The 9,389-nt window shown below is 64.3% G+C and overlaps 2 protein-coding genes across 2 annotated transcripts; one reads left to right on the top strand and one right to left on the bottom strand.

Moving 5' to 3' along the window:
• The first annotated feature begins 101 nt into the window (after positions 1–101).
• On the top strand, positions 102–3,190 carry PSMB6 (proteasome 20S subunit beta 6). The gene is made up of 6 exons (XM_041413308.1): positions 102–256; positions 602–669; positions 1,493–1,624; positions 1,712–1,841; positions 2,453–2,597; positions 2,857–3,190. The coding sequence occupies exons 1-6, from the start codon at positions 167–169 to the stop codon at positions 2,991–2,993; spliced, it is 702 nt and encodes a 233-aa protein (XP_041269242.1). The 5' UTR covers positions 102–166; the 3' UTR covers positions 2,994–3,190.
• SLC25A11 (solute carrier family 25 member 11) lies at positions 3,189–6,544 on the bottom strand. Its single transcript, XM_041413306.1, has 7 exons — positions 6,376–6,544; positions 5,998–6,204; positions 5,817–5,907; positions 4,780–4,870; positions 4,597–4,696; positions 4,434–4,485; positions 3,189–3,907 (listed from the first exon to the last, which is right to left on the bottom strand). Exons 1-7 carry the CDS (start codon positions 6,525–6,527, stop codon positions 3,752–3,754), a joined length of 849 nt encoding a protein of 282 aa, XP_041269240.1. The 5' UTR covers positions 6,528–6,544; the 3' UTR covers positions 3,189–3,751.
• Positions 6,545–9,389: the final 2,845 nt, after the last annotated feature.

Raw genomic sequence — 9,389 nt, 5'->3', positions numbered from 1 at the left:
GCTCAGTGCGCGGCCTGGGGGAAGCGGCGGAGTTTTATTCCCGAGGAAAAGCGGGCGGAGTTTTATTCCCGAGGAAGAGGCGCCATGTTCCCTGCCGCCACACTGCCGTAAAGCACCGCCCCCAACCCCGCCGCGCGCATCGCGCCGCCGTAAAGCGCGGCGGAAGATGGCGGCGGTGACGGTGTGGGAGCCGCGGGCCGTGCCAGGCCCCGCCGGGCCGCAGCGGGAATGGACGGCGGAGCCCGTCAGCACCGGCGTGAGTGGGGCGGGGGCATCCGCCTGGAGGGCTGCGGGCTCGCGGTGGGCGTGTTACGGAGCTGGAGGAGCCGCCATGGCGGGGAGAGGCGAGCTGTGGGGAGGAGGGTCTGCGGTGTGCGGCTGAGGGTGGAGCTGGGGCTGGGGGGAGCAGAGCTCCCTGGAGAGTGCGGGAAGGGGAATATGGGCCGGGGGGACCCCCTGGAGAGGGGCTCCTGTGGGGAGGGGGAGAGTTGCTGTGCGGCCGGGAGTTCTTTGGAAAGGCGGTTTCTGCGGGGCTGGATCTGCTGTGGGAGGGGGTTTCTGTGGGGCAGGGAGTCTGAGCTGAGCCCTTCCCTCCCCCCAGACCACCATCATGGCCGTGGAGTTTGACGGAGGTGTCGTCATAGGGGCTGACTCCCGAACCACCACCGGGTGAGCGCCGAGGGCCGTGACGCCATCAGTGACGTCACGGGGCCCCGGGATCGTGTCGTGGGGTTGTCACTCTTGTCAGGGTGTTACTGTGGTGCCACTGGGAAGCCACCCCCAAAAGCTGTGGGCAGGGTCCCAGGTGTCCCCAGGTATCAGTGTCACACCTTGCCTCGTCTCAGGCGTTTTCCATCACCAAAACCATCCAAAAATCCTTTATTTATGTGGAATAATCCCCCCTGCCACGGGCGTTTTCCATCACCAAAACCATCCAAAAATCCTTTATTTATGTGGAATAATTCCCACAAAAATATTCTCAGGTTAAAGTTTGTCCTCTTGGTCCCAGTCCTTGGGTTTTTCTCCACAGATCCCATTTTTATTGGCCAAATTGTTTTTCCTCTTTTAGGGGGAGTTTTCAATCCCACAGTAAATACATTTTTTGATTAAAATTGCATTTAAATCCTGTGTTAAAACCACGTGTCACCTCGTGTCACCTGGGGGTTTGTCACAGTAGCCCCACATGCTGCTGGCGTACCCGGGTGCCACCTCCAGTTTGTTTCTCCTGTGGCAGTGTCACCTTGTGTCACCTCAGGGCTTTGTTACTCCTGTGGCAGTGTCACCTGGGAGTTTGTTCCTCTTGTGGCAGTGTCACCCTGTATCCCCTCAGGGCTTTGTTGCTCCTGTGGCAGTGTCACTTTGTCACCTCAGGGCTTTGTTCCTCCTGTGGCAGTGTCACCTTGTATCACCCCAGGGCTTTGTCACAGTAGCCCCACGCTGCTGGGACACCCGGGTGCCACCTCCCCGGTGACACACCCCCCGTGTCCCGCAGGGCCTACATCGCCAACCGCGTGACGGACAAACTGACCCCCGTCCACGACCGCATCTTCTGCTGCCGCTCGGGCTCGGCGGCCGACACGCAGGCGGTGGCCGACGCCGTGGCCTACCAGCTGGCCTTCCACAGGTACCCGCCGCGGGCGTGGGGCGTGGGGCAGGGCCGGGGGGGGCCGTGGCAGCGAGCCCCGGCCCCACGCCCGGCCCTGCCCCGCAGCGTGGAGCTGGAGGAGCCGCCGCGGGTGCGCACGGCCGCGCGCCTCTTCCAGCAGAGCTGCTACCGCTACCGCGAGGAGCTCAGCGCCGGCATCATCGTGGCTGGCTGGGACCCGCGCCGGGGGGGACAGGTGGGCTGCCTGCGCTTGTTTCTGCCCCAGCACGTGCCCTTTTAGTGCCCTGGAGTGTCCCTCTTTCTGCCCTGGAGTGTCCCTCTTTCTGCCCTGGAGTGTCCCCCTTTCTGCCCTGGAGTGCTCCCTTTTCTGCCCTGGAATGTTCCCCTTTCTGCCCTGGAGTGTCCTTTTTTTCCACCCTGGAGTGCTCCCCTTTCTGCCCTGGTGTGTCCTTTTTCCTTTCCCACCCTGCAGCATTTCTCTTTCTTCCCTGGCATACCGTTTTTTCCACCCTGGAGTGCTCCCCTTTCTGTCACTTCTTTTGCCCCGAGTGTCCCCTTTTCTGTCCAGGAGTGTCTCACTCTGCCCCACATCTCCTTCTGCCTCCTGGTATCCCCTTCTCTACCCCACAGCACTCACCTCTGCCCTACAGCCCCCCCTTTCTGCCCCAAAACCCCATCTTTTCCCTACAGCCCCCCCTTTCTGCCCCATATCCCTGTGTTTTCCCTACAGCCCTCCCTTTTTCTGCCCCTTAACCCCATCTTTTCCCCACAGCCCGCCCATCTTTCTGCCCCACAGCCCCTTCCCTTGCCCAACAGCACCCTACAGCCCCCCCCTGTGCCCCCCAGGTGTACGTGGTGCCGATGGGGGGGCTCCTCCTGCGCCAGCCCTTCGCTGTGGGGGGCTCAGGCAGCTCCTACATCTACGGATTCCTGGATGCCACGTTCCAGCCTGGGATGAGCCGCTCCCAGTGCCAGGAATTCGTCGCCCGTGGTGGGTTTGGGGCATATTGGAGAATTTGGATGGGGGGGGAAGGGTCCTGAGAAGGGGCTTGGGAGACAATTTGGGGGCACAGAGGAGTTTGGCTGGGGTTTGGGCGTGTCCTGGGAGGGGATTTGGGGAACATGGAGGGGGTTTGGGTGACCCTGGAAGGGGATTTTGGGGCACAGAGGAGTTTGGGCAGTGCTCAGGGGTTTTGGGATGGTTTGGGGATCCACGAGTGGTTTTGGGTTCCTGACGTGTGCTCCCCCAGCTCTGGCCCTGGCCATGGTGCGGGACGGCTCCAGCGGGGGTGTCATCAGGCTGGCAGCCATCACGGAGGAGGGGGTGGAACGGACAGTCCTGGCCGGCTCTGACCTGCCCTGGGGTGATGGTGGCCCCCCCGTGTGAGGGGGAGCCCCCCCAGGAGTCCCCACTTTGGCGGGGGAGACAATGAATGGCTCTGCTGGATGTCCCTGGGCTCTGCCTTTGCAGCCCCCCCTGCTGTCACCCTGTCCCCGAGGGGGGCAAGGCCACAGCCACGGGGTGACAGTGACAGAGCCAGACCCCACCGCTGGTGTGACAGAGATAAAGCGCCCCCCAACGTCTGTGGGTCTTGCTTTAATTACATGATCACGATCCATGATTCGTTAACGAAGCGCGGGGTGGAGGGTGCTGGGGGAAGGGGGCAGGGGGGGGAATTTCGGGGGGCTCCTGCCCCACACTGTGACCTTGATATTGGCTGGTAACAAAACCCCCAGAGGGGTGGGAAGGGAGCACAGGGGGAGGGCACCCTACAGTCTCTCCAGGGCTGCCCCACAGGGACAAGGCATCCCCTGGTGTCCCTGTGGGAGGGATCCAGCACCCCTGTGTCAGCTCCAGGGCCCTTCACAGGACCCCAGGGATCCCTAGAGCCCCGAGGAATGGGTCGTGCACCCCTACAGGGCCCAAGACCCCTCCATAGGGCCCCAGGACCCATTCATGATGGGGGTGGTCAGGCACTCCTACAGAGCCACCTCCCCCCAACCCCTGGTGGTGTGGGGGGGTCAGGCACCCCCACAGCACCTGAGGGAGCAGTCAGTCACCCCCAAAGCCCCTTCACTGGGGGTCAAGTGGCCCTGCAGAGCCCACGGGATGGGGTCAGATCCCCCCGACCCCCCCCGGGGGTGTCAGGCACTGAGGAAGAGCCGCTGGTACCACTTGTTCATCTGCTCGAGGAAGATGAAGGTGAGCACGGTGTGGGGGCCCAGGCGGGCGTAGTAGGGGGTGAAGCCCTTCCAGAGGCTGAAGAAGCCCTCGTAGCGCACCACCTTGAGCAGCACGTCCTGCAGGAGGAGCAGCAGGGTGTCAGGGGGCCCCCAAAACAACAGGGAACCTCCTGAACAACTCAGGAGTGCCCTTCCCCGGGGAGGATGGGAAACTGCCTTGAAATAACAGGGACGCTCTCAAAATGATGGGGAATCCTCCCAAAATGATGGGAAACATTCCAGAAACGCCACCAAAATGATGGGGAATCCTCTCAAAATTATGAGAAACCTTCCAAAAATGACAGGGATCCCCTCCCCACCAAAATGATGGGGAATCCTCCCAAAATGATGGGAAACCTTCCAAAAATGACAGGGATCCCTTCCCCAAGATCATGGGGAATCCTCCCAAAATACCAGGGCAGCTCCCCAAAATTATGGGCATCTCCTCAAAACGACCCGAATTTCTCCCCCCACCTCCAATGACAGGCAGCACCCCCAAAACGGCGTGAAACCCCCCTGCCAGTTGAAAGGGAGCTCCCAAAGTGCCAGAGGAGCCCCCCACCCCGAATTACAGGGTTGCCCCCCCCCCGAGCCCCTGGCTCACCAGCCCGTTGCGGTACTCGGGTTTCCCATCTATCGTCCGCATGTTCTGGATCCTGCCGGGGAGGAATTCAGCCCTTAAACAGGAGGTTTTGGGGCGACCACGCGTCCCACCTAAAGGGGAGCAGGGGGTCCTCGCCCACCCCCCCAAAAAACAATGAACGCACCGGGTCTTGACGATGTCGACGGGCATGGAGGCGGCCGTGGTCACCAGCCCGCTGATCATGCTGGCGCAGAAGTGGCACAGGATGTCGTCACGGAAATGCCCTGGGGGCACCCCAAAACATCAGAGGGGAACGAGGCCAGGGAGTGCACAGGGATTTACGGCCACTCCCCCACCCTGAACTCACCGGAGTCAAGCAGGAATTGTTTGGATTGGGAGTAGGAGGCGAGCTGGGCGGCGTTGACCACCACGGCACGGGCCATGGTGGGGATACAGCCCTGGGGGGAAACGGCGTGGGTGGGTGGGTGCTGTGTGCCCCCAGAGCCCAGCACAGCCCCCCTGCAGTGCCTCTGCCCCCAGGGACCCTGCTCTGCCCCCTCGCTCCGTGGGGACACGGCACCGGGGTGGGAGATGGCATTTGGGGGGCAGCACTGGGGTGGGAGATGGCATTTGGGGGGCAGCACTGGGGTGGGAGATGGCATTTGGGGGGCAGCACTGGGGTGGGAGATGGCATTTGGGGGGCAGCACTGGGGTGGGAGATGGCATTTGGGGGGCAGCACTGGGGTGGGAGATGGCATTTGGGGGGCAGCACTGGGGTGGGAGATGGCATTTGGGGGGCAGCACTGGGGTGGGAGATGGCATTTGGGGGGCAGCACTGGGGTGGGAGATGGCATTTGGGGGGCAGCACTGGGGTGGGAGATGGCATTTGGGGGGCAGCACTGGGGTGGGAGATGGCATTTGGGGGGCAGCACTGGGGTGGGAGATGGCATTTGGGGGGCAGCACTGGGGTGGGAGATGGCATTTGGGGGGCAGCACTGGGGTGGGAGATGGCATTTGGGGGGCAGCACTGGGGTGGGAGATGGCATTTGGGGGGCAGCACTGGGGTGGGAGATGGCATTTGGGGGGCAGCACTGGGGTGGGAGATGGCATTTGGGGGGCAGCACTGGGGTGGGAGATGGCATTTGGGGGGCAGCACTGGGGTGGGAGATGGCATTTGGGGGGCAGCACTGGGGTGGGAGATGGCATTTGGGGGGCAGCACTGGGGTGGGAGATGGCATTTGGGGGGCAGCACTGGGGTGGGAGATGGCATTTGGGGGGCAGCACTGGGGTGGGAGATGGCATTTTGGGGGGCACAGCTCCCCCCCCCCAGAGCACGAGGACACCCCCCTGCACCCCTGGGGAGGGTCATGGGAGCACCCTGGGGTCCCACAGCCCCCCACGTACCCTCCAGAGCGTGAGCACCCCCTCCTCCCTGGCCATCCTCACGAGGGCATCGAACACGTTGTGGTACCCGCGACGCTCGCCGGGGGGTAGCCTGGGATTCGGGACACAAAAAGGGCATTTTGGTCAAAAAAGCAGGCTGGGGGGAGGCGGATGGGGGGCACGGAGAGGGCTGGGGGCTCACCTGCCGTCGGCTGTCATGCGGATGAGGGCCACCTCCGCCGGGGTCCCCACGAAGGCCCCCGCCGCCCCTGCTGTCATGCCCATGGCTGCCTTGGCCAGGAACGGGGGGGGGGTCCCGTCAGCCCCCCCAAAACGCTCCAGCAGGACGCTGTAGATGCCCAGGCGGGTGGTGGTGTAGGTGGCCTGGCGCAGCAGCCCCGCCGACAGCCTGCAGGGACACAGAGAACGGGAGCAATCCCAAAAACGGGGGCAGCCAACACCTCGAGCCTGGCGGGCGTTTTGGGCGGGGGGCGGGGGGGGGCTGTCTCCCGTTAAATCACCCCTGCAGCATGAGCGTGCGGGTTTGGGGGCTCAAGAGGGGGTTCAGGGGGGTCCATACCCCGTGTAGATGCCCCTGAGCCCCTCGTGGCGCAGGATGGAGCCCAGGGCGTGCAGGGACGTGCGGTACTCGCGGCCCTTGGCCCCGGCCCCGCTCAGCTGCATCCGGTTCTTCACCAGGTCCAGGGGCTGCACGAACACCGTAGCCCCCATCCTGAAAGAAAACGGGGTCCCCGAAATTAACTCACAGCCCCCCCAGATCCACCCAGCCTGGGGTGGACGAGGGACTCTGAAGGAGCTTTGGGGATTTATGGGGCACAGGGAGGGTATGAGGGGAGTGGGATGGGGTTTTGAGAGGCGGATTTTGGAATGGCTTTGGGAGGACGATTGGTGGCCATGGGAGGGTTGGGGGGTCCGAAGGGGGTTTGGGGGGCACTTGAAGGGATTTGGGGGAGGCTGTGCGCCCCAAGGTGACTCGGGGGGGGCGCGGCGCCAGTGCGCCTGCGCGGAGCGCCTGCGCGGCGCCAGGGCGGGGGGCCCCGCGCAGGGAGCGCGGCTGGGCGGGAAGCACCGCCCCTTGGGCGGGCGGGGCGTGGCCGCGCGCGCCCCGAGGGCGTGTTCCGCCCCCGCGCCTCTCATTGGTGGAGCGTGTTTAGGCGGGAAGGGGAGCGCTTCGGTAAGCGAGGGGATTGGTCGGGGCGGAGGCAGGAGCGAGTAGCCCCGCCCCTCTCTCGCGATAGTTCGCCATCTTGGGGGGCTGAGGGGAGCCGGCGGCGGCGGCGGCGGGAGGGGTCGGCGGCCGGCCCCTCACGGACCCGGTGCCGCTGCTGCTCTGCGCCGTGGGGCGATGCCTGTCCCGTGCTCTTCCAGGCGGTGAGTGCTGGGGGTACTGGGAGATACGGGGAGTCATTTGGGACACTGGAGGGCGCTGTCAGGTGCTGGAAGGCTCAGGCTGTGCGGGGAAGCACTTGGTACGCTAGGGGAAATCACTGGGAGGCACTTTGAGCGCACTGGGGGTCACTGGGAGGCGCTTTGGGTGCACTGGGCGGCACTTTGGGTGCACTGGGAGGCGCTTTGGGGTCACTGGGAGGCACTTTGGGTGCACTGAGGGACATTTGGAGGCCTTTGGGTGCACTGGGAGGCACTTTGGGGTGACTGGGGGTCACTGGGAGGTGCTTTGGGGTCACTGGGGGGCACTTGGAGGCACTTAGAGATCACTGGGCGGCACTTTGAGCACACTGGGGGTCACTGGGAGGCCCTTTGGGGTCACTGGGGGGCCCTTTGGGGTCACTGAGGGGCACTTTGGGGGCACTGGGGGGCCCTTTGGGGTCACTGAAGGGCCCTTTGGGGTCACTGAGGGGCACTTTGGGGGCACTGGGGGGCCCTTTGGGGTCACTGAAGGGCCCTTTGGGGTCACTGAGGGGCACTTTGGGGGCACTGGGGGGCCCTTTGGGGTCACTGAAGGGCCCTTTGGGGTCACTGAGGGGCACTTTGGGGGCACTGGGGGGCCCTTTGGGGTCACTGAAGGGCCCTTTGGGGTCACTGAGGGGCACTTTGGGGGCACTGGGGGGCCCTTTGGGGTCACTGAAGGGCACTTTGGGGTCACTGAGGGGCCCTTTGGGGTCACTGGGAGGCACTTTGGGGTCACTGGGGGGCCCTTTGGGGTCACTGGGAGGCCCTTTGGGGTCACTGGGGGGCCCTTTGGGATCACTGAGGGGCCCTTTGGGATCACTAGGAAGCACTTTGAGCACACTGGGAGGCCCTTTGGGGTCACTGGGGGGCCCTTTGGGGTCACTGAGGGGCACTTTGAGCACACTGGGAGGCCCTTTGGGGTCACTGAGGGGCACTTTGAGCACACTGGGAGGCCCTTTGGGGTCACTGGGCGGCCCTTTGGGGTCACTGAGGGGCACTTTGGGATCACTGGGTGGCAGTGAAGGATGTCTGGCTCTACCAGGGGCAATCTTGCGTGCATCAGTCAGCAGCAGGGTCACTCAGAGCCCCCCTACTCAAACTGGCACATCCCGCTGACCTCTAGTGCTGGGTCTAACTGGGAGTCACTGGTGAGGTGCTGCACCCACCCCCCCCCCCCCCCCCCCCCAGTTTGGGGGTACCCCTGAGGTGTTGGGGACAGCAGGGGGCACGCGGTGGCAGGGATGACACAGGTGGCAGCGTGCTGCAGGTGTCACACCTGGACACGGAGGGGGGACGACGACGCTGTCCTGCAGGATGTGGGGGTCACCCACAGGGACACAGCTACACCTGGGGACCCCAACGCCTGGGTCCATCCTCCATCCGTGCTGGGTGAGGGGACAGGGGGAAGGACGGTGCCACCCGCCCCACGGCCCAACCCCCGGTACCCCAATTCCTGCCGTGGGGCAACCGCGGGCCCTTCCCCCCTTCCGTGAGTCACACGGGGGGTGAGGGGGGGACAGGAAGCGCCAGAGCCACCACGTTGTCCTTATAAGGACTCGGCAGCACCGGAGCAGCTTCCTGCAGCCCGTCCTGCTGCACATCTCCTGCTGCACCCCACAGCACCTCCCACATCCCCATCTCTGCCCCTCATCAACCACCCCAGCACCTCCCACATCCCCATCTCTGCCCCTCATCAACCACCCCAGCACCTCCCACATCCCCATCTCTGCCCTTCTTCACCCCGTATCAACCACCCCAGCACCTCCCAGTCCCCACCTCTGCCCCTGAACACCTAGAGCCCTGCCCGACTATCCAGACCTCCTGCCCCCGATTCCCCCTCGTTCCATCCCAGCTGACCTTCCCCCCTGCCAGTGCAGCCCCCCAATAAAGCCTCTGCCCCCCAGCCTTGCCTCCTGAGCGTTGGGAGGGGTGGGGGCCGAAATTAACTCACAGCCCCCCCAGATCCACCCAGCCTGGGGTGGACGAGGGACTCTGAAGGAGCTTTGGGGATTTATGGGGCACAGGGAGGGTTTGAGGGGAGCGGGATGGGGTTTTGAGAGGCGGATTTTGGAATGGCTTTGGGAGGACGATTGGTGGCCATGGGAGGGTTGGGGGGTCCGAAGGGGGTTTGGGGGGCACTTGAAGGGATTTGGGGGAGGCTGT

The sequence above is a fragment of the Onychostruthus taczanowskii genome, unplaced genomic scaffold, assembly GCF_017590055.1.
Source record: "Onychostruthus taczanowskii isolate IOZ18803 unplaced genomic scaffold, ASM1759005v1 scaffold401, whole genome shotgun sequence".
In the NCBI taxonomy this organism is placed as follows: Eukaryota; Metazoa; Chordata; class Aves; order Passeriformes; family Passeridae; genus Onychostruthus; species Onychostruthus taczanowskii.
Note: the sequence above shows the minus strand (reverse complement) of the source record. Positions and strands in the feature narration are given on the sequence as shown.